This window comes from Lynx rufus, unplaced genomic scaffold, assembly GCF_022079265.1.
Source record: "Lynx rufus isolate CCGP_SWC_20201006 ecotype Redwood Valley unplaced genomic scaffold, mLynRuf1.p SCAF_11, whole genome shotgun sequence".
Classification (NCBI taxonomy): domain Eukaryota; kingdom Metazoa; phylum Chordata; class Mammalia; order Carnivora; family Felidae; genus Lynx; species Lynx rufus.
In genome coordinates this window covers 26,043,620-26,070,727 of record NW_025814825.1, presented here as the reverse complement: position 1 = coordinate 26,070,727, position 27,108 = coordinate 26,043,620, and the positions used below count along the sequence as shown (strand labels likewise).

The window sequence follows — 27,108 nt, the reverse complement described above, 5'->3', positions numbered from 1 at the left end:
AATTATTTTTTAATGTTCTTGTCTACTGATTCTATCATCTGTATTGTTTCTGGGTTTGTTTCTGTGGATTGATTTTTTGTATTATGGGTCGTATTTTCCTACTTCTTTGCATGCCTGATAATCTTTGATTGAATCCTACTCATTTAGGCTTTTACTTTGTTGGACATTGGATATTTCCTTGTATGATTTGACTTATTCTGAGATACATTTAAGTTATGTTTGATCCTTACAAGGCATTTAAATTTTAGATGGGTGAGCAGCTTTTAGGGTTCACCCTCCCCCCCCCCCCCAAAATATATCACCTGATTCCCCTGAATTACAAGCCTTTTCACTGTGGCTAGTGGGGACATGAACTTGCCCCAGCTCTGAGAAAGAATAGCCTAGGAATTGTTTCCTTGCTTTTCTGAGGGAAGTTCTTTCCCTTAAGTATTTTCTTCACATATTTGCTCATCATTACTCAGCTACATATTCGGTGGGGCCCCTTTGTATATCCAGAGTTCTTTGAACAGCTCTCTTCTCTGGTACTGTGCTGTTCAAACTAGCCACCTTCATCTCCCCGGGCTCCTGGTTCCATCTCCATAAGAGAGACTGCTACTGGTTGGACTGTGAATTCTTCCTTCCTGTGTCACTCCCTGGGAACTCAGGCAATTATAGGGCTTACCTTATATATTTGCCTTCTTAGGGATCATTGTGCTATATGCTATTTGATGTCCGTTGTCTGAAAACTGTTTCATAGATTTTTGTTCAGTTTGTTATTTTCATGTGGCAAAGTGAATTTGGTCCCTGTTACAACATTGTGTCCAGAAATGTAAACTCTAGATTCATGTATGTGTTATTATGATAGTCATTATGTTCTATATCCTTGAAGTCTAAAAAATAAGGTTTTTTTCTCTTCATGAGGACTTAATAAAAGAATTGGGGCACCTGGTGGCTCAGTCAGTTAAGCATTTCTCTCTCTCTCTCTCTCTCTTTTTAACTTTTTTTAAATTTTTTTTTTTCAACATTTATTTATTTTTGGGACAGCATGAACGGGGGAGGGGCAGAGAGAGAGGGAGACACAGAATCGGAAACAGGCTCCAGGCTCTGAGCCATCAGCCCAGAGCCCGACGCGGGGCTCGAACTCACGGACCGCGAGATCGTGACCTGGCTGAAGTCGGACGCTTAACCGACTGCGCCACCCAGGCGCCCCTCTTTTTAACTTTTTTTAAATGCTTATTTATTTTAGAGAGAGAGAGAGCCAGAGTGGGAGTGGGGGAGGGGCAGAGAGAGAGGCAGGCATAGAATCTGAAGCAGGCTCCAGGCTCTGAGCTGTCAGCACAGAGTCCAGTGTCGGGCTCGAACCCACAAACCATGAGATCGTGACCCGAGCTGAAGCCTGACACTTAACTGACTGAGCCACCCAGGTTCCCCAAGCATCTGACTCTTGGTTCAGCTCAGGTCAAGATTCCATGGTTCCTGGGATCGAGCCTTGCATCAGGCTCCAGGTTCCAGAGCCTGCTTGGGATTCTCTCTCGCTCTCTCAAAATAAATAAGCATCAAAAAAAAAAAAAAAAAAAAGCATATAAGGATTACCTCCAAAACTAATGGTCCATTCTTGTTTCTGTCTCTTGTTTTTTCTGTTTTAGTCTTTTAATTTGACTTGATTTGAAATTTTATATTAAATTGAAATACAGTTGTATCTATTTATGCTTAATTATGATTTATATGTTGCCTATATAAAAAAACATTGGAGAAAATATACAGATAGAAGTTTGGTAGGACCAGGTTAAAAATAAATGAGGAAATTCTATTAAGAAACAGTAAGGAATAGAATGAGGTAAAGACAAAATTCAAGCCTTTTGTCTTGGTAGATTTCCTAGGGCCTACCACAAATACAACTTCAAGCTTAGAAGCCGGGGCAGAGATGGTTGTTCGTGGCCCCTTTACTTTTTAGGAAGGACTATTAAAAATAGAAAACCCTTACCACCCTTGGGCCAAGTATGGGTTATATTTTGATTTTTTTCTGTATCTCAACCAAGTAAGGTATTGCTATTAAACTTTCATTTGTTGGGGCACTTGACTGGCTCAGTCGGAAGAGCATGTGACTCTCGATCTTGGGGTTATGAATTTGAGCCCCACATTGGGTGTAGAAATTATTGGAAAAAAAAATAAGCCTAAAAAAACTTTCATTTGTTATTGGTAGGTTACTTAATTAACAGTATTTAATTTCAGGTTATTAGTGAAGGATATCTTTATCCCTTCCCACTTGTAAGATTGCCTGTTCTAAGGTTGTATTCATTTTTTTATTACTCTTTGACTTCCTCCTTTCTTTAATTTATCTGCATTTGATATAATTGCTTCATGGAAATTAAAATATTAACTGATACAATGGTAAAAGATTTCTACCTTGTTTTATTTTTAAAGTTAAAAATTTCTTTTAATTTAGTAAGAGAGAGAGAGAGAGAGAGAGAGCATGGGCAGGAGAGGGGCAGAGAGGGAGAGAGAACCCCACACAGGCTCCATGCTGTCAGTGTGAGATCATGACCTGAGCTGAAAATGAAGAGTTGGGCGCTTAGCCAGCTTAACCAGGTGCCCTAATTTCTACTTTCTCTATTTTACAGGTTTTCTAAGTTTACTTATTTTGAGAGAGAGAGAGAGAGAGAGAGAGAGAGAGAGAGAGCATGTTAGTGGAGGCATGCGTGTGAGCAAGCAGGATCTGGGGAGGGGCAGAGAGAGAGGGAGAGAGAGAGAATCCCAGCATTCATATTGCAGTCGGTGCAGAGCCTGATGAAGGGCTCAAACTCAAGAAGCACGACATCATGACCTGAGCTGAAATCAAGAGTTGACAATCAACCAACTGAACTACCCAGGTGTCCCTAAGAGAACTTACATTTTTTTTTTAATTTGGAAAATAATTTAAATTAAAATTTTTTATTTGGAAATACTTCCCCCCCCCCTTTTTTTTAATGTGTTTATTTTTGAGAGAAAGAGATAGAATGTGAGTGGAGAAGGGGCAGAGATAGAGGGAGACACAGAATCTGAAGCAGGTTTCAGTCTCTGAGCTGTTAGCACAGAGCCTGATGTGGGGCTCAAACCCACGAACTGCAAGATCATGCCCTGAGTGGAAGTCAGATGCTTAACAGACTGAGCCACCCACGTGCCCCAGAAATATTTTCAAAACTACAGAAGAGTTGGAAAAGTAAAATAGTACAAAGAACACTCCTTATCCTGACTAACTTAACATGTATTTTTTTCATTTGTTCTTTGTCTATATTTGTATACATCCATATACTTGCATACTTTTTTTCTTTTTTTTTTTTTTTTTTGGATATTTAGGTCACATATATCCTGGCCTTTTACCCTTAAATACAGTGTGCATTTCCTACTCAGTGCTAGGTCCACATCATAGTACTCAAACTAGTAAATTTAACATTGTTCCAATATTTTTACCTAAACTGTTGTTTCAATTTAGTTAGTTGACACAATAATGTCCTTTGTAGCATTTTCTTCTCTTCTGGTACAGGATCCAGTCTAGGGTGAGGTATTTCATTTAGCTGTTAAATCTCTTTAGTCTCTTCTAAAACTGGAGTATTTCCATAATCTTTATCTTTTATGACTCTGACACACCTGATCCCTTAAAGAAAAGGCATCTCATTTTGGTTTAGTCTCAAGCTTTATCTTGATTGGATTCAGGTTATTCATTCTAGATCCAGATACTGCATAAGTGATGGTGTATTCTTTTCAGTGTATCACATCTGGAGGATGTTCATTATGATCACCCACACAAGGGGTTGTCTATGCCTCTACTGTATATGACTGTTTTTTTTCCCTTGAAACTAAAAAGCAGTCTTTGAGGAGATACTTTAAGACTATTCAAATACCCTATCTTTCATTAGACTATACTCTTAGATTTAGTATACATGATGATTCTTTGATGATCCAGTGTTTATTACTATGCTGGTTACAAAATAATCCCCATCTCTCACACTCCCTCCACATTCTTCAGCACTCTGCATGAGCCCATCTCCCTTTTTTTTTCTTTTATCAGTATAGACTTATGAATCTCTCTCTCTCTCTTTTAATGGTTTATAATTCATTACTTATTTTGGAGCTAAATTTGTCCCCTTTTGGCCTCTTAAAGCTGACTCTTTTGTGCCTGTAACATACCATCTTCTGTATGAGCACTTCTGTACTTTTTTGGCAGAACACAATATTCCAGGTTCATCTTGTACCTCTGCTCTAGCCCTGGAATCAGTTTCATTCTCTAATGAGTCCCTCTTCCCTATGGGCAGTGGTATTAGAGACTAGGATCTGGGTACTAGATGTGCTCATTGCTTCTTGGCCCTTTTAGCAGATGACAGTAGAAAACATGCATGTATATGTTCACCTGCATACATGTTTCTGCATATGCATATATCTGTTCTAAAAATCATGAATGCATACTATCTCCAATATTAATCTATCCCCATAGGGTTCTTTCTTGCCTTCTCTCTTAACCTTGACTCCCAGCAACATCAACACATTGACTCAATGCACCTACAATACAATATCTACAATACACCTAAAATAGAGAATTGCTTTGTCCATGTATTACAATAAGTCTACTGTACTCAGGATTTTTATTTTAATTTTTGCAATCCTGTATTTGCCCCACCCAATGCTGCTACCCACTGAGGGTATTAAGTGAAATAGTATGTTTGTAAGTTGCTTTGATTAGTTCTGTCTGCCTGCCTCTTAGTCTTTCTGTTTTTTCTTCAGTGTATTTGGTATTCATTTGAATTATGAATACGTTTTTTTTTTTTTTCTGGCTTCCAGTTTTAGTTTTTTTTTCCCCTTCCATTCTTATTGATTTGTTTTTTGAATATTTACAGTGGTAACATGCTTCCAAAAGTCACAAATACACAAAAAGGTAAGTTCAGTTAAGAGTCACATCGTTGAGATAAGTTTCAGCCCATCAGCTACCTTGTGTAGAGAACCAACTTCATTATTTTCTACTTTATCCTTTCTGTGTTTCCTATGTTATTCATTATTTAAAAGAAGGCTTCATGCCCAATATGGGGCTTGAACTCACAACCCCAAGATCAAGAGTTGCATGCTCTACCTACTGAGCCAGCCAGGCATCCCTGTGTTTCCTTTTTAAAAAATAAGCACAAATTATCTCATTTTTCTTCCTCCTTATACAAAAGGTAGCATCTGTATGTGCTCTTTTGTGCTTTTTTAAATTTAATAACTCTTGGAAGTCACTCTGGGTTTATCCTCAGAGTATATATAGTTCTAATTTTTTTTATGTTGGGTTTAGATTGCATTTTTTCCTGTTTTTTTTTTTGTTGTTGTTGTTTGTCCATTCTCTTACATGTTTTCATCTCTTATTTATTTATTTTTTAACGTTTGTTTATTTTTGAGATAAAGAGTGAATGTGTGAGCAGGGGAGGGGCAGGGAAAGAGGAAGACAGAATCCCAAGCAAGCTGTGCACTGTTAATGCAGAGCCTGATGTGGGGTTGAACCCATGAGCTGTGAGATCATTACCTGAGCTGAAATCAAGAGTCAGACAGTTAACCAACTGAGCCACCCAGGCAGCAGGCATCCCTGTTTACATCTTTTAAATTGTAGTTACACATGTGTAGGTAATGTAGATACACAAATACAGTGTTGGTAAAATTTTGTATATTCAGTACATCACTATAATTATTTGGTCCTAATTTCAGCTGAAGATTATTCAGGTGTTTTAGGATTTAGCTTTGCTTACTATAAAAGACACCCCAAATAAATTTTTAAGTAGGTAGCTTACTTTTCTCAGTCCTTGGCTGTTTACCTCTGGACTATTTTCCAGTTGCTGTATTGTCAGAGTCGAGTTTCCTCTGTGATAGTGTTCTGTCATCTCTATACTATTAAAGCATATAGAAGGAATGGGAAGGTGTGAGCAGTGATCCATTCCTAGACCAGGACCCACAAGGTGTACTGTACTTCTGTTCACTCATCATTGACTTGGACTTAGTCATGTGCCACACAAGCAGCAAGAGAGGTTGGAAAATCAGGACAAGCATGTGTGCAGCTACCTATTCTTTTTTTTTTAAGACAGTTTTAAATGTATTTATTTTTGAGAGAGTGAACGCATGCATGCTTGAGCAGGGGAGGGGCAGAGAGAGAGTGGGTCAGAGGATCCAAAGTGGACTCTGCTGCCAGCAGCGAGCCCAATACAGGGCTCAAACTCACAGTGAGATCATGACCTGAGCCAAAAGTTGGACACTTAACTGACTGAGCCACCCAGGTGTTCCTCTAACTACATATTGTGAAAGAAAAAGAAGAGGAAATGAATGTTTTCTAGCCATAGGTGTCTCAGGATATTTATGGCTTCTCTTTTCATATTTCTAAATTTGATAATCCTCAGCTTAATACAACTGGTCCATTATATACTTAATGACATTTTTAGTTATAAAACATGATGCCCCTAATTCAGCTGATAATTTTATCATGGCTCATTGTAGTATTTTTTTATAGTTGTTGAATTGTAGGCTAAGTTGTAATAGTTTTCATAAAGTGCCAAGGATTGAATTTATGCTTTGTTATCTGGATATTTTGCAGTTTATGCACAAATTGTGATATTTTAAATTCTAACATGACAATAGCCTACCTTTTTTTTAACTTTTTTTTTTCTTTTACATTTTAAAATTTATTTTTGAGAGAGAGGGAGAGAGAGAGGGAGAGAGAGAGAGACAGGGCACAAGTGAGGGAGGCCAGAGAGAGAGGGAGACACAGAATCCAAAGTAGGCTCCAGGCTATGAGCTGTCAGCACAGAGCCTGACCTGGGGCCCAGACTCACAAGCCGCGAGATCATGACCTGAGCCGAAGTCAGATGCTTAACCCACTGAGCCACCCAGGTACCCCTACAACAGCCTCTTTTTAAAAAGATTTTGTTGTGGGGCGCCTGGGTGGCGCAGTCGGTTAAGCGTCCGACTTCAGCCAGGTCACGATCTCGCGGTCCGTGAGTTCGAGCCCCGCGTCTGGCTCTGGGCTGATGGCTCAGAGCCTGGAGCCTGTTTCCGATTCTGTGTCTCCCTCTCTCTCTGCCCCTCCCCCGTTCATGCTCTGTCTCTCTCTGTCTTAAAAATAAATAAACGTTGAAAAAAAAATTAAAAAAAAATAAAAAGATTTTGTTGTTATTATTATTATTATTAATTATTATTATTTTAATGTTTATTTTTGAGAGAGAGCACACAAGCAGGGGAGGGGCAGGGAGAGAGGGAGACAGGATCCAAAGTGGGCTCTGTGCTGACAGCAAAGAGTCCGATGAGGGGCTCGAACTTCATGAACCCTGAGATCCTGACCTGAGCTGAAGTGGATGCTTAACCGATTGAGCCACCGAAGCGTCCCCCCCTGCCCCCACCTCTTTTTTAGTTTAGAGGGAGAGAGGGAGAGAGGGAGGGAGGGAGGGAGGGAGAATCCTAAGCAGGTTCCACGTTCAGTGCACAGTCTGACATGGGGCTTGATCCCACGGCCCTGGGATCATGACCTGAGCTGAAATCAAGAGTTGGATGCTCAGCCGACTGAGCCACCCAGGTGCCCCAGTCATGGCCTGTTTCTATAAAGTCATTGCTACCAGTTACCACTTTTGACGTATACTCAACAAATAACTGAGTAGTAGTGTGCCTTGTTCTTCATGTAGCTAGGAATTAACAATTTTTTCATAAAAATAGGCCATTTCTTTGAAAGGTACTTATGGAGTTTAATTGAATCCGGTAGAAAAGATTTTAAGCTCACATTTCTCCCTAGTACTTATAGACTGTATTCTCTGCATAGTGCTCTGTGTTAATCTGTTATAAATGTCTTGTTCTTAGCAGTGTGGTTTTTTTTTCAATGTTTGTTTATTTTGAGAGAGAGTGTGCATGCGTGCACATGGTTTTGCGTGTACGTGGAAGGAAGGGGCAGAGAGAGAGGGGGAGAGAGAGAATCCCAAGCAGGCTCCATGATGTCAGTGCAGAGCCCAATGCAGGGCTCCATTTTAGGAACCTGTGAGGTCATGACCTGAGCTGAAATCAACAGTCAGATGTTCAACTTACTGAGCTACCCAGGCATCACAGCAGTACATTTTCTATTTAATTTAGGGATATCTGCCTTTTTTCCCTCAAATAACTAATCTAAATATTTAATAACACATGAAAATCTTTTTAAGGTTTTTTTTTTGTAATAGGGTGGAACAACTTGAGATTATGTGATTATAATTAAAGGAAAGTTCTAAAAAGCTAAAAAGGGGGTGCCTGGGTGGCTCAGTCGGTTAAGCGTCCAACTTCGGCTCCGGTCATGATCTCATAGTCTGTGAGTTCGAGCCCCGCGTCGGGCTCTAGGCTGACAGCTCAGAGCCTGGAGCCTGCTTCTGATTCTGTGTCTCCCTCTCTCTCTGACCCTCCTCCGTTCATGCTCTATCTCTCTCTGTCTCAAAAATAAATAAATAAACATTAAAAAAAAATTAAAGGGGCGCCTGGGTGGCGCAGTCGGTTAAGCGTCCGACTTCAGCCAGGTCACGATCTCGCGGTCCGTGAGTTCGAGCCCCGCATCGGGCTCTGGGCTGATGGCTCAGAGCCTGGAGCCTGCTTCCGATTCTGTGTCTCCCTCTCTCTCTGCCCCTCCCCCGTTCATGCTCTGTCTCTCTCTGTCCCAAAAATAAATAAACGTTGAAAAAAAAAATTTTTTTTTAAAAAAAATTAAAAAAAAAAGATATCACTCATTCTTTAAAAAAATAAATAAATAGAAAGCTAAAAGTTATCCTAATCTTTGTTAAAAAAAATTTTTTTTTTAAACATTTATTTGTGTGAGACAGAACATGAGTGGAGGAAGGGCAGAGAGCTGGGGAGGGTGGGGTTGACACAGAATCCAAAGCAGGTTCCAGGCTCTGAGATGTCAGTACAGAGCCCAACGCGGGGCTCGAACTCAGGGACCGTGAGATGTCGAAGTTGGATGCTTAACTAAGTCACCCAGGCGCCCCAGTTATCTTAATCTTTGTAAACCTTTCTCCCTCAGATTTCCTGTGCTTCTATCATCCATCTTTTAAAAAACTCCTTGGGGCGCCTGGGTGGCTTGGTCGGTTAAGCATCCGACTTGGGCTCAGGTCATGATCTCATGGTCCGTGAGTTCGAGCCCCGCGTCGGGCTCTGTGCTGACCGCTCAGAGCCTGGAGCCTGTTTCAGATTCTGTGTCTCCCTCTCTCTCTGCCCCTCCCCTGTTCATGCTCTGTCTCTGTCTCAAACATAAATAAACGTTAAAATTTAAAAAAATAAAAAAATAAATAAAAAATAAAAAACTCCTTAATGTTTAAGGGGCACCTGGGTGGCTCAGTCGGTTGAGTGTCTGACTTTGGCTCAGGTCATGATCTCACGGTCCGTGAGTTCGAGCCCCGCATGGGCTGTGCACTGACCGCTCAGAGCCTGGAGCCTGCTTCGGATTCTGCGTCTCCCTCTCTCTGGCCCTCCCCTGATTAACTATGTCCCTCTCTCTCTCTCTCAAAAATAAATAAACATTAAAAAAATGTTTTTAAACTCCTTAACGTTTTTTTAAAGCCAGACTTAATTTCCCCTTTTTGAATTGCCACTAAAGTACCACAGGCGCATGTGTGCATGTGAACTCTCTCTCACACACATACACACACACACACGCACACACACACACACGCACACACATTTGTGTGTTGCAGCACTTGATTCTTTCAGAACTCATTTCGTTGTACAGCCTGCTGATTGAATTACTGGTTAGAGTGTGATTCTGTTCTCATGATATCCTTGTGTGGGTAAGGCTAGATGAATTCTAATCAGCTTACTATTTTTGTCCTCATTTAGTACATAGTCTTCTTTAAAACTCAGAAATAAATTTGGTACTGTTAAAAAAATTCATATGGCTTAAAAGCAATTATCCAATTTTTTTCCCTTTTGGGAGCCATCTCAGTGAAGGATAGCATAATATTGTCATTTCTTCTTAGCTTTTGGTGAAGGAATTCTTTCCTCTGCTTTGTAACTATGATTCAATAAGCCAATCTGTTAAGCATGGCCTTGGCATTAAAATTGTAAAGACCCAATTTTTATCCATTGTTCTCATAGAAACTGGATTCTCTCTCATGGATAAGTGCTCCCATAGGTCTGTTACTGGAATGTTTTCCCCTTAGCTCTAATAGAGTGTTGTACTTAGGGTTCTTGTTTGTCGTGCCCCTGGAGACTTGAATAAAATAGTATGTGTTTAAGATTACTAAGATTGAAATATGTTAAAATGATTCCAGATCTTTAAAATGTTAGAGAATTCTTGGGCATCTGGGTGGCTCAGTCGGTTAAGAGTCTGACTCTTGGTTTTGGCTCAGGTCATGATCTCACGGTTTGTGAGTTTGAGCCTGCATCAGGCTCTGTGTGGAGCCTGCTTGGAATTCTCTCTTTCTCCCTTTCTCTGCCCACTCCTGTTCACATTCTCTCTCTCTTTCAAAATAAATAAATGTAAAGAAATATAAGGGGCGCCTTGGTGGCTCAGTTGGTTAAGCCTCCGACTTCAGATCAGGTCACAATCTCATGGTTTGTGAGTTTGAGCCCCACATCAGGCTCTGTGCTGACAGCTCAGAGCCTGGAGCCTGCTTTGGATTCTGTCTCCCTCTCTCTCTGCCCCTTCCCCACTCACGTTCTGTCCCTGTCTAAAATAAATGAACATTTTAACTTTAAAAAATGTTACAGTGCTCCTTTTTCGTTGTTTGTTTTGAGAGAGAGAGAGAATCCCAAGTAGGCTCTGAGCCACAAACTGTGAGATCATGACCTTAGCTGAAACCCAGAGTCGGACATTTAATCAATTGAGCCACCTAGGCACCCCAAATGTTTGAGTATTCTTAAGGAGCTTTCTTACTTATTTTGTAATATTCTCCTTATTAGATTACAGAATGAACAGAACCCACAAATATTTTAACACAGCAAAAAGTTAAGGAATTTGTTTAATGTGGTATGTCTGGTTTTTAAGCGAGAATAAAATTAACGAGATTAAAGGTAAGCCTAGTGTAGTGGTGCAGTCAGAATGACCTAGTTTAAACTTAGCTAGGTTGCTGAATGATAAGGATGATTTCATCTTCCATGAAAAGTCAATTCTTAAGTGGTATTTTTGCAGGTACTATACACAGTCACTTTCACTGAGTGAACTTAGCATGTGAGATAGTATTTTTGTGTAGTCTCCATAAACAATTCACTTCAGTGCATGTGCAGTTGTCATACATCATTTTGGAATGATGTAAAGAGCTCAGAGTCTGTCAGTGTTGTCCTTACCCCCCAACCATTGCCCCTTGTGTGTCCATGTGCATGCCACCTGCAGATTTTTTTATTTTAATTTTTAGATAATAGTATGTATCTTCATCTCCTCCTCCCTTTATTAAACCTATATTAATCACATAAAACTGTGAAATAATAGTTGAGGATCTAATTAGATCCACTTTCATTTTAAGTACTAAAATGGTAAAAAGTCAAAACCTTTTTTTAAAGTTTATTTATTTTGAGAGCATGAGCCATGAGTGGGGGGAAGGGCAGAGAGAGAGAGAGAGAGAGAGAGAGAGAGAGAAGAATCCCAAGCAGATGTGGGACTTGATCCCACAAACCCTGAGATCATGACCTGAGCTGAAATCAAGAGGTGAATGCTTAACCAATGGAACAACCCAATCACCCTACAAAAACTTTTAAAATAACTGTATTACTGGGGTGCCTGGGTGGCTCTGTCAGTTAAGTGTCCGACTTCGGCTCAGGTCATGATCTTGTGATCTCATCTTTTCATGAGTTTGAGCTGCACATAGGGTTCTGTCCTGGCAGCTGTGAGCCTGCTTTGGATTTTCCGTCTCCCTCTCTCTCTCTGCCCCTTCCCCATGTGTGCCTCCATACCTGCTCGCTCTCTCTCAAAAATAAATAAATAAATAAATAAATAAATACATACATACATACATACATACATACATACATACATACATACATTTAAAAAATAAAATAACAGTATTACTAAATCTCTTTGTTCAACAGAGTAAATAGAAAGTTCCTTGAATATGTCCCTTTAATATAAGTTATTTGGTTATTCTGTATCCAGTTAGGCTTTAGGGACTTTTCAAAAAGAATTTATTTTGGTAAACACAACATGGAATTTACCTCTTAGGAAATTTCTAAGTGTACAATACAGTATTATTGTTAACTATAAGCACAATGTTATACAACAGAACACTAGAACTTTTTCATTTTATATTATTTTTTTGTATGCAGTGAATAGCAGCAGCCCCTTATTTCCCACCTCCCTTAAGGTCCTGGCTACTACTCTGCTCTCTTTTTGTATGAGTTTGACTACTTTACATACCTTACATAAGTGGAATCATGCAGTATTAGTCCTGTTAGGCTTACTTCATTTAGCATAACATCCTAAAGGTTCATCAGTATTGTAGCATATGATAGGATTTTCCTGTTTTATGGCTGATAATAGTCTATTGTATGGATATATCACGTTCTCTGTATCCGTGGTTTTTTTCTTTTTAAAAATTTTATTTTTAAGCAATTTCTACACCTAACATAGGGCTCGAACTCACAACCCTGAGATCGAGTTGCATGCTCTACCAGCTGAGCCATCCAGGTGCCTCTATCCATTCATCTTTTGATAGGTTTTCACCTCTTGGCTATTGTGAATAATGCTACAGTGACCATGAGAGTGAAAAATTTTCAAGATCTTGATTTGAATTTTTTTGATAATTGGTTCTATTTTTTTTCCTTTTTTTTTTTTTAATTTAAATTTTTTAGTTAACATACAGTGCAGTATTGGTTTCAGGGTTAGAATTCAGTGATTCATTACTTAGATACAACACCCAGTGCGCATCACAAGTTTCCTAATAGCCATCACCCATCTAGCCCATCTCCCACCCACCTTCCTCTGTCAACCCGTAGTTTGATTTCATTAAGAGTCTCTTGTGGTTTGTTTCCCTCTCTTCTCTCCCCCTTCCCATATGTTCATCTGTTTTTTTTTTTTTAATTAAAAAATTTTTAATGTGTATTTATTTTTGAGAGAGAGAGAGACACGGTGTGAACAGGGGAGGGGCAGAGAGAGAGAGAGGGAGACACAGAATCTGAAGCAGGCTCCAGGCCCTGAGCTGTCAGCACAGAGCTCAATGCAGGGCTTGAACCCATGAACCACGAGATCATGACCTGAGCTGAAGTTGGATGCTCAACTGACTGAGCCACCCAGCTAGCTGCCCCATCATCTGTTTTGTTTCTTAAATTCCACATATGAGTGAAATCATATAGTATCTGCCTTTCTCTGATTTATTTCATTTAGCATTATACTCTCTAGCTCCATCCATGTTATTGCCAGTGGCAAGATTTCATTCTTTTTCATTCTTTTTGATGGCTGAGTAATATTCCATCGTGTGTGTGTGTGTGTGTGTGTGTGTGTGTGTGTGTGTGTGTGTACGTACACACTACATCTTTATCCATTCATAAATCAATGGACATTTGGATTCTCTCCATAGTTTGGCTATTGAGGGAAGTTCTATTTTAACGTGTTTGAGGAATCTCCTGTTCCTCAATTGTTTTCCATAGTGGCTGCACCATTTAAATTCCCACCAGCCAGTGCACGTGTATTCCAGTTTTTCTCTGCATCCTTGCCAACACTTGTTATTTTCTGGGGTTTTTTTTATAATGGCCATTCTAATGGGTGTAAGGTGATATTTATTACGATTTTTACTTACATTTCACATGTGATTTGTGATGATGAACTTTTCAGAAACCTGTTGTTTCTTTCTCTTCTTTGGAGCGATTTCTGTTCAAGTCCTTTGCCTATTTCTTAAATCAGTTTTGATTTGGTTTTTTGTGAGATTGAATTGTAGGTATTCCCTATATATTTTGGATAGTGACCCCTTATTAAATATATGGTTTGCAAATATTTCTTCCATTTATAGGTTGCCTTTTTATTCTTTTGATTGTTTCCTCTGCTGTGTAGAAATCTTTCAGTTTGATGTAGTCCTGAGCCACAGCCAGATGCTCAACCAACTGAGCCACCCAGGTGCCCTTATAATGTGTTTTGGTACCAGGAAGTGTGAGGCCTCCAGTTTTTTTGTTCTTTGTGAAGATCGTTTGGGCAATTCAAGGTCTTTTGTGATTCCATATGAATTTTAAGTTTGTGTTTTATCTTTTCTGTAAAGAATACATTGGGATTTTGATGGGAATTGCATTGAACCTATAGATCTCTTTGGGTAGTATGGCCATTTTAACAATATTAAGCCTTACAATCCATGAACACAAGATGTCTTTCCATTTATTTGTGTCTTCTTAATTTATTTCAGTAATGTTTTGTACCTGTCAGTGTGTACAGTCTTTTGCTTCCTTAGTTTATTCCTCAGGTTTCTTTTTCTTTTTTCTTTTTTTTTTTTTTTTTTTTTTTTTTTTAATGCTTTTGTAAATGGGGTTTTCTTCATTTCCTTTTTGGATTTGGATTGTTCTTTTGTAATTGTATAGAAATGCAACAGATTTTTGTATGTTGAGTTTGTATCGTACAACTTAAGTGAATATATTTATTAGTTCTAACAGTTTGGGGTTTTTTGGGGGAATCTTTTGAGTTTTCTTACACACAAGATTGTGTCATCTATTAACAGATAAAATTGTACTTCTTTTCCAATTTGGATATTTTTTATTTTTTTTATCTTGCCTAATTACTTTTTGGTATGTCTATGTTAAATAGAATTGGTGAGAATGGCCATTCTTGCCTTAATACTGATCTTGAAGGAAAACCTTTCAGTTTTTTACTGTTGAGTGTGTTAGTTTGGGGCTTTTAATATGTGACTTTTATTATATTTAGGTAATTTCCTTGTATTCCTAGTTTGTTGAGTGTTTTTATCATGAAAGGCTGTTCAGTTTTGTCAAATGCTTTTTTTTTTTTTTTTTTTTTGCACCAAATTGTGATGATGGACAGAATTTTGTCCATTCTGTTAGTTTGATTTATCACATTGGTTGATTTTCATATTTTGAATTATTCTTGCATTCCATTGATAATTTTTCTTGCATTCCACTGATAAATCCCACTTGGTCATGGTATATGATCCTTTTAGTGTGCTGTTGAATTCAGTTTTCTAGTATTCTGTTGAGAGTTTTTCCATCTGTATTCATCAATGATATTGTTCAAAGACTTTTGAGATGAGTTAGAATAGTGTATCCCAGTCTGATTTTTATAACAGTAATACTTGGTAAGATGTGTTTTCATGTCAGTTATTTCATTTCTTCATTGCAATTCTCTGTTAGATGAATAGACCACATATTCCCAATTTTCTTTTGGAGATGCTAGTGTCAGAATTACACATCATCACTTAGCAACTATTACCATTAATATTATGAATAATAGGTAATACTTAACAGAGCACATATTCTTTTCGGCACTCTTCTAAATGTTTTATATATTTTCATTTAATTCTCAGATAAGTAAAATGTTTAGTAACTAATAGTAGAGCTTACTGTTCATCTGGATTTTAATACAGACCATCTGGTTCCTAAGTCTGCTTAGGTATATCACCACTCACAATTAACTGGAAGGTGGTCTATTTAATTTAGATCTGCCCTGCTGTTTTGTTACCTGTGAAACCAAATACCTTATTATTATCCAGAAGATTATTATTGGAGATCAGTGCTTTTTAAAAAGAAGTATAGTGATTGGGCTTTGAGTTACCTGTTCTTTCCAACTGTCCTTTAACTTCCTGGGCTCACGACTATGCTTTGGGTGTCAGAAGTTGCTTAAATGAAGAATCTAACAACTAGCAGGCATATGGATTATATAGCTGATGTTTGAGAGAAGAACAGTAAGAAATAGAGAGCTAGATTTTAAAATTTATGCTGGATCTTTTCTATGTGGTAGTACCTCAAGAGGCCTGATTAAATCATTGTTGGAGTGCATAAATTCCTTTAGATTACTAATGCATCCTCACTTTATGTAAGCCGGTATGTAAGAATAATGGGTTTACATACGTAGTATAGGTGAGAGACTATGCAAGTTTCAAAGTAGGATTCCTTTTAGTATTACGATTTTTCTGACACATTTAATATGCAAATCAACTTAAACTTTATCTTTCAATAAACTAGTTATTGTAGAGCTTACACTGTTACCTTGATGTCACAACATGGTTGTTTTAAAGATAGTATTTGGAAAAAGATAACTTTGATGTTGGTTCCTGTTATGTTCGTTTACTGCAGCTAGTAAGGGAGGAAGGTTATTGGTTATGTAAATTTTTGGCCTGTCTTAAAAGTATGTTTCCCAACTTGTACTTTTTTTTTTTTTTAAGTTTGTATATTTATTTAGAGTGAGCAAGTGCCAGCAGGGGAGGGACAGAGAGAGAGGGAGAGAGAGAGAGAATCCCAAGCAGGCTCTGAACTATCAACGCAGAGCCTGACATGGGACTTGAACCCACAGAACCATGAGATCATGACTTGAACGCTAAAATCAAGTCAGGTGCTTAACCAACTGAGCCACCCAGGCACCTCCCAACTTGTACTTCTATTTTTTGTCTGTAGTACTGAAAGTGTGAATTATTATACTCTTATAAACAGAAAATCTCTTAAGGAGATCAAACATTTATTTGACGATTAAAGAACAAACTTGAACATAACTTTTGTAAAGAATGGCAAAAGTGTTCTCAGCTTTTGTTTAATCAGTCACCTTTTTTTTTTTTAATTTTTTTTTAATGTTTATTTATTTTTGAGACAGAGACAGAGCACGAATGGGGGAGGGTCAGAGAGAGGGAGACACAGAATCTGAAACAGGTTCCAGGCTCTGAGCTGTCAGCACAGAGCCTGACACGGGGCTCGAACTCACGGACTGTGAGATCATGACCTGAGCCGAAGTTGGTCGCTTAACCGACTGAGCCACCCAGGCGCCCCAATCAGTCACCTTTTAAAAGTGAAGATTTTTGTGCTTTTCATACAGATTTGATTCTATGGATTTGATTATAGGGGTTCATGGTTCTTTATTCTCAATTCTGAAATTGAGAATGTTAAAATTGAAAATTATTTTAAGTTTATATTAAATTAACTTGCCAGCACACTAACCTGGACTGAGGTGGAGCATGTTCATTTATATCTTTATCCCACTTCATGTAATATGCAGACATTTTGCTGCAGAAATCATATATGTATTACGTAGTACTGCTTTAGATTCCACTGTATGTAATATATGTTACGTAATATATGGTAACTACTTTTTAAAATATATATATGTAACTACTTTTTAAAAATTTGTAACTACTGGGGCGCCTGGGTGGCGCAGTCGGTTAAGCGTCCGAATTCAGCCAGGTCACGATCTCGCGGTCCGTGAGTTCGAGCCCCGCGTCGGGCTCTGGGCTGATGGCTCAGAGCCTGGAGCCTGTTTCCAATTCTGTGTCTCCCTCTCTCTCTGCCCCTCCCCCGTTCATGCTTTGTCTCTCTGTGTCCCAAAAATAAATAAAAATGTTGAAAAAAAAATTATAAAAAAAAAAAAATAAAAATTTGTAACTACTAATTTACACTAATAGTTACTACTAATATTTAACTATTTAAATATATGTAACTACTTTTTAAAAATTTGAAAACTTCTCAGTAATGGTACTCATCTGGCCCCCCATAGTTTCACTTACATATGAATATACGGAACTTTATTACTTTTCATAAGCTGCCTTATTTCCACCACTGGAAGAATATGGAGCATGAATCAGTAGTAGGAGGAATACAGTATATGTTGAGTAGACTGTTGATAAGTAAGTTAGTACAAGATTGGTAATAGTTGCCCACAGCACTAATTGTTGATTTTGTGGCAGAATACCACAGTGATTCCATAGGCATGAGAGCACGGTAGGAATACAAGCTAGGTGTTGTCTGTCCTGCTTTGTCTAGGATATATGTTTATGTATTTAAGTTATTCTTAGTGAATTTTTATTTATTAAATGAGTTACTTTTATAATGATGCAAAATAAGGAAACAGGTGACCTTTTTCTCATCTCTCTAGTCTCCTACAAAAGCTGTATATAATGCCAGACATTGGAACCATCCAGACTCGGAAGAGCTGCCTGGGCCACCAATAGTAAAACCTCAGAGTGCCACAGTAAGTGAACTGTACATTTTATTTCATTTTTTGTTTAATAGATTATAAATTAAGCCATTGCTATCTTTATTCACAGTTTGAAAATCTTTGATTTCAACAGTGTATTTTGGACTTCCTCATTAAAATTGAGTGGCTTCAGTTTAATCATTGGAAAAGTGAGGATTATGGACAGGATAATGGAAAATCTGGTGCTACTAGTTTATAGATAAGAGCCTTAAAAAATATTGGACCACTTTTTGCCCTTGACCCACATTTTCTGGAATTACTGTATTTAGTGTTTTAAGGGTAAATTATTCCATATTTGAATTTTGTAATTAGCTACTAGAGCTATATTATAAATTACATCCTACATAGATCTTAGAGTAGCTTTGAGTGGTTCATTTACTTTTCAGAGGAGAGCTTTATCCTTCATTCCAGTAATACCTTTCCGTTCAAAACACATTTGAAAAGGTTATCAAATTATTTTCTTCAGAATAACTGAAAGGACCATAGATTAATATTTCTAGGTTAATGGTAATACCTCAGTCATCTGGAGCTATCAAGTGATGAATTCAAAAGAGTTAGGGATAGAAATCTCTATATATACAGTTCCCTGTCTCCTTAAGTTGAGTATATTCAACTGTGTTTACTAGTATAGAATCATCATTGTGTCTATTAGTAATCATATACCAGCCTTTCATTATGACTATTTATACCCTAAATTGAAGATTCTTGTACCTTTTCTTTTTTTTAGTGTTTGTTTATTTTTGAGACAGAGAGAGACATTGTATGATTGGGGGAGGGGCAGAGAAAGGGGGGATACAGAATCTGAAGCAGGCTCCAGACTCTGAGCTGTTAGCACAGAGCCTGATGCGGGGCTTGAACTCACAAACCGCAAGATCATGACCTGAGCCGAAGTCGAATGCTTAACCTACTGAGCCACCCAAGCGCCCCCAGATTCTTGTACTTTAAAAGTTCTTTTGTCTATCTGTTGTAGTTTGATTGTCCCTTTCCTAGCTTTTCTCAGTGTTATGTATGTAATTGTGGTTCTTTATTCCTTCTAATGGTCCTGGAGACAAATAATAGATTGTCTGTGAAATCTGAGGTTAAAAAAGACCAGAAAGAATTCCCGAGTGGTTCTTTTGTTGAGTCTTACCTAGTAGTGCATGGAATTTCAAAGTAGCCCTTTATGACCTTTCAGAGGCTTTTCCCACTTTTTTTTTAAGCCAAATTTACTAGGTAGATGAGTTATTACTATTTTTTTATATTTAGAACAATAATTTAATACCTTTATTAATAGGTGAGGCTGTCTTCAAAGGAACCAAATCAAAAAGATGATGGAGTTTTTAAGGCTCCTGCACCACCACCCAAAGTGATAAAAACTGTGACAATACCTACTCAGCCCTACCAAGATATAGTTACTGCACTGAAATGCAGAAAAGAAGACAAAGAAGTAAGCAGCTATATACAGTTTTACTGCATGCACGTGGATAGATTTTTGTATGTAACATTTAGCCTTTTAATGTCTTGAACAGATATCCACGAACTTATCTTTTCCTAGTACTACCAATGATTTTAAAAACATTTCTTTTAGTTGCCATATATTGAACTGTTTTATACACTTTTAAATGAAGTACAGCAAGCCTGTAGATTTAAGTATGCTAGTTCGTGGTTATAAAAGAGGAGGACTTATTTTTCTTGGCAGTTATATACAGTTGTTCAGCATGTGAAGCACTTCAATGATGTGGTGGAATTTGGTGAAAATCAAGAGTTCACTGATGACATTGAGTACCTGTTAAGTGGCTTAAAGAGCACTCAGCCTCTAAACACACGTTGCCTTAGGTAAGATCTTATTTTTATATTTGATAATTATGTGCATGCTATATCTTATTAACACTTTCCAGCCGAGTAGAGCCAAACATTTGTGAGTTTATTATCATGAATGTATTTTATAGTCAGTGATAAGTTAGAATGTGATTGATTTCTCATGAGGAACTTGATTCTACATGGACAATGGAAAGTTGGATGATCATAGCCATTTAGTATAGTACAGTCTTCAGTTTACAGATGCTTAAAAGAAGTGTTACATTAAAAAAATCATTAAAATTATTTTTCATCCCTAAATTTTAGACAAGTAATAAATTTGTTTTAAGCATGTTTTGATTTGGATCATCTTTTGCATACTATAATAGATTGAATATCTTAGTTTGAATTATCCAGTCAATTGGAATATATCCAATCAAACATTGTCTATAGTCCTGATACAACAAAAGTGTTAGTTACAAAAAGTAGCTGAGACCTTTTGCTTTTAATGGTAGTAGTAATACACTAAAGACTACTGTGTGTTACATTTTTTAATATAGCATACCTAATCACTATGCATCAACAGGTTTTTAATAATTCATTTTGCCCATGTGTTTTATATTGTGATCTCAATGGGTAGTGCTTTGACACCCCCCCCACCTCTCCCCATTTGCTTGTTTTGGTATTGCACAAACAAAAAACTAATGCACTAGCTATTTTCAGTCCCCCTAACCTAGTCTGTTTTCTCCTAGTGTTATTAGCTTGGCTACTAAATGTGCCATGCCCAGTTTTCGAATGCACCTGAGAGCACACGGAATGGTAGCAATGGTTTTTAAAACCTTGGATGATTCCCAGCACCATCAGGTATTTTTAAGTTTCTGGGATTAGGAAGCATTATTTTAAAATTTTAGTCTATTTAGCTATTGAAAAATATCTTCATTGGTTATTCATATATGAGTATTTCCTAATTTTGGGTTCAGTTAGTTTTATTTGCTGAATATATAGAGCTTAATGCTAGAAGTTTTTTGCTTAATACATTATTTAAGGATGTTTTCTCATGACCCTGTTTTCTCTTAATTTGTTAATTTATACTATTAAAACATCATTCTGATTTCATACCTAACATACTATACCATACTATACTGAATATTTAATTCTGTATGCATTGATTTCCTTTAATCATAAGATGCTGAAAAAAAATCTTTAATTCTGTTGAAAGCATGAGAAAAATGGTTTGAAATTTAAAAAAATATTTAGACATTTTGTTTGGATGTTGAATCTAGTTCTAGCCCATTGTGAAAAGAAATCTCATTTTCATTATGGCTTTGACACTATCTCTTAAAAATCAAGCATATGTAATAAAAGTTGGGTTTAACATTTTTCAAATTGGGGAAAAAATCATTTATCATTATCAGTAGTGGTGTTTTCAGATCATTTTATTATATTTTTGCTCAAGGAAATTATGTTTTTTTTTTTTAATTTTTTCAACGTTTATTTATTTTTGGGACAGAGAGAGACAGAGCATGAACGGGGGAGGGGCAGAGAGAGAGGGAGACACAGAACCGGAAACAGGCTCCAGGCTCTGAGCCATCAGCCCAGAGCCTGATGCGGGGCTTGAACTCACGGACCGCGAGATCGTGACCTGGCTGAAGTCGGACGCTTAACCGACTGCGCCACCCAGGCGCCCCCCAGGAAATTATGTTTTAAATGCAGATTAGGTGACACAGTTTGATAGTGAATATTCTGAAACTGAAAACAGTGTACTTAACCCTGAGTTGGGAGAACTCCATTGCCAAGTTGTAGCAGATACAGAACAATGAGAGGAAGAGAAAAGAACTAAGAATTAATTTGCTTTGTTACACAGTTAGGAGAGGACCAAGGCATTAGTGTGTGCTCTTGGGGGCAGTGGATTTCCCAAGGCCTATACTGTGACATCCTAATTTCTAAAAATAATTTGCTCTGTAAGCATTTAATTAGTCACCTAGTCAAAAATTTTTCTACTTTGGGAGATTTAGAGTTTAAAATCTTTAGATAATTACGTTTCTGTACATATGAAATAAGTGTAAGTACAAAATACTCCAAATGTTAGACTATCCCAACATAGACCATTTTGTTAATATTAATGGTTACCTAAAATATATTACCTCAGTACTCTGGCTTTTAGTATCTATTATAAGCAGAGTATGCTAATAACTGCCTGATCTCAATGATTTTGAGAGCACATTATATTAATGTGAAAACATTTTTTTTAATGTTTATTCACTTTTGAGAGAGAGAGACAGAGTATGAGTGGAGGAGGGTGAGAGAGAGAGGGAGACACAGAAACTGAAGCACACTCCAGACTTTGAGCTTTTAGCACAGAGCCTGATGTGGGGCTTGAACCCATAAACTGCAAGATCATGACCTAAGCCCAGCATCAGACACTTACTGACTGAGCCAGCCAGCCAGCCAGGCACCTCCTGCTTGATTTATTTTAAAGAAATGAGTCTAAATATGTTTATTTGAGCATCTTAACTTTATAGTATTGACACAAACTCAGCTGTGTTTATTTTATAGAAAAAAAAATAAGTGGTACAGATTTTAAAACATGCTCTTGATTTAAAATTGAAATTCAACTTTATCAACTATAATATCCTAAAGTGAACTATTGTATAAAAACGGGGGTGTGTGTGTGTGTGTAGCTGGAAAAAATGTTTTATAAACTCTTAGCACAGAATGGCTAAGAAAATATGTAATTCCACTTAACATTTTTCTAGTTTGGGAGCATGCATTTAGGGAGCACTGATAGAAAGGAAAATTTTAAGTACTGATAGAAAGGAAAATTTTAAGTAACAGACCTTTATTCATTTAATTCATATTTTCCTAGAGTATGCCCCTTAAGGGGGCAGTTTGCACTGAATGTAACATTTTTAAGGCTTCCAACAAATCTCAGAACAGTCTCATAAATGAAATTGTCACCAGTTGTGTACATTAACTTTTATTTTTGTCTGTTGAAGAATCTGTCCCTTTGTACAGCAGCCCTCATGTACATACTGAGTAGAGATCGTTTGAACATGGATCTTGATAGAGCTAGCCTAGATCTAATGATTCGACTTCTGGAACTGGAACAAGATGCTTCTTCAGCTAAGCTACTGAATGAAAAAGACATGAACAAAATCAAAGAAAAAATTCGAAGACTCTGTGAAACTGTCCACAACAAGCATCTTGATCTAGAAAATATAACGGTAGGTTTCTTCCTTCCGTCCATTATAAAATGAAAATTACTTTCAGAAAGTTTTAAATTAGTCACAGCAGGTGTGTGACTTTGGACAGATCATTTAATCTTCTGGTCAACAATTGGGCAAGTTCTTCTAAGGTTTACCTCTGAGCATGATTCTGTTCCCTGCCTAAACTAGCCCATCTATATTTAGATTTTTTGCCAGTAAATTTTCTGTTGTGTTCTGTCTGTCCTTTTGTCTTGCTTGGTTTTTTTTTGTTTGTTTTTTGTTTTGTTTATTTTGTTTATTTTTTTAGTGTATTAACTATATTTAGACTGTTAGGAATTTGAATTCTTACTCTCTGTAGGTTTCAGGAATAAAGATCCAGAGGATTTTCAGGGGCCGTTTAAATGAGCATTCACATATTCCAGAGTATCTCAAGGTGTCTGGTTAACTCCTCAAAGGCCCAAGGCTCTGAAAGAAGTTTCCTGCCAGCAGCAATTGGGGTCATGGCCAGTAACCCTTAGGCTCAACACAACTCCCGAAGTTTAAGATGACTGTGTTGCTTCTGGTTGATTCTAGTTCTCCTTTCCTTTGGCTGCTTTACTTGTAGAATCAGTAGTATCCCCACAGGTTACTAGGTCAGTAGAAGATAATTGGCCTTGTCATTTTGAAAAAAGGTTGTTTGTTTATATATAATCTGACTTTGAGATATTTCCAATATCAAAACTGTATTAGCATTGTTTTTTCTACTGACTACTAATAAACTGAAGACTGCAGCATTTGCCTCAAAAATTATAGAATGCTTTGTAGTAATTAAATATGATTTAGGGGTAGTGCTCTGTTTAATTAAGGTAGAGTCGGTGATTTGTATAAAGTGGGGTTTGAGGGGAAAGTAGGTTAACATTAAAAGACAAGATATAGAATTGAATGTATTCAGTACTTAGTAAAGTTGGGAAAATAGCTGTTATGCTCAGCTGGTGGATAAAGATCCCTGTACGTCACCACATTGTTTGTATACTACATTAAAATATATATGTAATTTTTATTTTCCTTTAACCTTTTGCAATGCGTACAAATTTTTTAATGATATGAAAATAAATGAGATTTTTATTTTCTGCATCATTGAATAAATGTATCTTTTTTGTGGGGGTTTCCCATATTGTTCAACATTTAGATTCTTTCCAAGCATTTGCTGTTAAATAGCATGATGATAAACTTGTTCCTTGAAATTTGTCTATGGTTTGTTGAATTTTTTAGGGTGGCAAATAGCGGTATAATAACTTTCTTATGTTGTATTAAGTAATTTACTTACATGGTTAAAATGAGAACACAGTTGCTAATTTTAGGATGCCTCTTTTTCCTCCCAACTTCAGCTATACTTGAATGTTGTATTTGTTTTAAATTGTACAGTAGACATTGTTTTGTACAGTGACTGTTCCCCTACACATTAGTTTTGGTTTTTTATTAACTGCTTAACTTCTTAAAAATACATTCCTATTCCTGATGCACCTTGGGAAGATAATTTAAAATATATTATGTTTTCAGGTATAATTCACATAACTGAGAGCTAACAATTGCTGGTTAGTATTCTGATTAATGATTTGATTGTGCTTTAACTCTTTAAGGACTATTCCAGTTTGCATATAAAATGTTTGATTTATAGGCTGTTTTTAATGAATATAGCTTAACATATCAAACAATCCTTTTTATGTTGATAGAGACAAACCAAGGCCCCTTTTAGCATAAAAACTTAATGATTGTTTGCTGTATATTGGCATCAAATTACTATTCCCTTTCGTCCTTAACAAAGAAAGCCTCATTAGGCTTCAGCTTTATTACTACTATGACTCTTGAGCTAATATACCTGAACTGATCTCATTAAATTACTCTTTCAGGGACTTAGAATGAGAATTGGGCAAAACGGAATCTGTTTTTATAGTGACAATTTCTCATTCTATATATGTCACCTTGGACATCAACCTTGTTTTTTTAATGAATAGACTAAAATATTCTAGATCTCCTCTAAATCTGTAATACTAGTAAGATTTTTGCTGGTAAGCTCTGTTTTTTCCATTTCTAAATATTTATATTCAGTTCCAAACCAGGAGGACTTAATGTAAACTTGTATCTTTGAAAGGAAAGAAGCTTTGGAAAGAAAACCAGGTCTTATCAGCTTTGCTAATTTTGTTATGCTGAAGTTCCATATTGTTACAGGAACCAGATTGTTCTTTCTTGGGGGGGGGGGTGGCTGTATGCTTTTAAAAAGAAACATAATAAGAAAGAAAATGAATAATTAAAGGCAAATGAAGAGAAAGAAAAACTCTGGTCCGGTTGTAAATACTACTGACTTTACTGTCGTGACTTTACTATTCTGGGCTTACTGTAGTGATGGTCTTCAATCATTATTTACATATAATTTTGTCACGATAGACATATCATGTGTATCCAGGCTGCTAACACTGCATGTCAAGTTCAAGACTAGTGAATCTGAAACCCTAAAAGTAACAGGATTTTTATTCAGAAGAGATAAGAAAATATACAGAATTTAAAAACAAAACAAGCAAAAAATCCCAAGCAGCTTTGCAAGGAAAATAAAGAATTACTGACAGGGACTCAGAGTAGAAGAAATACAGTTAGCTTATAAATATGTGGAAAAAATGTACAAGTTTACTATAGTTCGAAAAATTCAAACCAAAGCAATAAGATATCATTTTTTATCCTTTGGCAAAAATTTAAAGTGATAGCTAGTGCTTTTGAGGATTCAAAAGCAAGGTGTACTGATAACACCTACACTTTGTTCCTAGAGTTGAATGTTACAACCTTTGTGGTAAATTATTCCAATATAGTGTATTACAGTTAATACATAGGCACTTTGATTCAACAGTCCTATTTTTCTATCTTTGTGCCTCTGTTCTATAGAAAGAATAGTATCAGCATTTATTTTATTGAATTGACAAATGATAGACTTTTTTTTTTTTTTTAAGTGAGCTCCGTGCCTGATGTGGGGCTCTAACCCACAACCCTAAGATCGAGAGCCACATGTTCTATGCCCTGAGCAAGCCAGGGGTCGATAGACTTCTTTCTTTTAAGCTTATTTATTTGTTTTGAGAGAGAGAGAGAGATCTCGAGCAGGGGAGGGGAAGAAAGAGGGAGACAGAGAATCCCAAGCAGTCTCCATGCTGTCAGTGCGGAACCCGATTCAGGGCTGCTCAAACCCATGAACTGCAGAATTATGACCTGAGCTGAAACCACAAGTTGGATACTTAATGGACTGAGCCACCCAGCTGCTCCTAGATAGACTACTTTTAATAAGGGGTTTTCTCTGTAAAAACAAGCCAGTGGTTTAAAGTGTTTCTTCAACTTAGACTAGCCTGATAAAAATTAGTTCACTTTTACTTATGAAAGCACTTACTGTTACAAAAAATACTATGGGCTGGTAGCATGCAGTGAACTTTTCTAAAGTAAAACAATCTGTAGAAGTGTTGCCTCAGAAATGTCACCAAGATTCAATATTCATTAATGATGCTTCTGATTTTTAGACTGGGCATTTAGCTATGGAGACCTTGCTGTCCCTTACTTCTAAACGAGCAGGAGACTGGTTTAAAGAAGAACTCCGGCTTTTGGGTGGTCTGGATCATATTGTAGATAAAGGTATGACATACACATGTATATAACATTTAAAAAAAAATTTTTTTTTTCAACGTTTATTTATTTTTGGGACAGAGAGAGACAGAGCATGAACGGGGGAGGGGCAGAGAGAGAGGAAGACACAGAATCGGAAGCAGGCTCCAGGCTCTGAGCCATCAGCCCAGAGTCTGACGCGGGGCTCGAACTCATGGACCGCGAGATCATGACCTGGCTGAAGTCGGACGCTTAACCGACTGCGCCACCCAGGCGCCCCAACATTTTTAATGTTACTTAAAGCCTGAAGAAAATAATCTATTTACATACTTCAAAAAAATAATGGCATCAATTTAAACATATTTTACTTTTATTTTTTTTTTAAGATATATATATATTTAAATGTTTGTTTATTTTGAGAGAGAGAGGGAGGAGAGAGAA

At 37.1% G+C, this 27,108-nt stretch overlaps 1 protein-coding gene across 2 annotated transcripts in view; it reads left to right on the top strand.

Annotated features, from left to right (window-relative positions):
- Nucleotides 1–27,108, top strand: part of WAPL (WAPL cohesin release factor) — a 95,324-nt gene that overhangs the window by 48,592 nt on the left and 19,624 nt on the right. For both annotated transcript variants that reach the window (XM_047073065.1, XM_047073064.1), the window contains exons 5-10: nucleotides 17,969–18,064; nucleotides 19,344–19,496; nucleotides 19,749–19,885; nucleotides 20,599–20,710; nucleotides 22,843–23,070; nucleotides 26,586–26,697. In XM_047073065.1, the coding sequence (XP_046929021.1) occupies nucleotides 17,969–18,064; nucleotides 19,344–19,496; nucleotides 19,749–19,885; nucleotides 20,599–20,710; nucleotides 22,843–23,070; nucleotides 26,586–26,697 (838 nt within the window). The remainder of the gene's footprint in view (nucleotides 1–17,968; nucleotides 18,065–19,343; nucleotides 19,497–19,748; nucleotides 19,886–20,598; nucleotides 20,711–22,842; nucleotides 23,071–26,585; nucleotides 26,698–27,108) is intronic.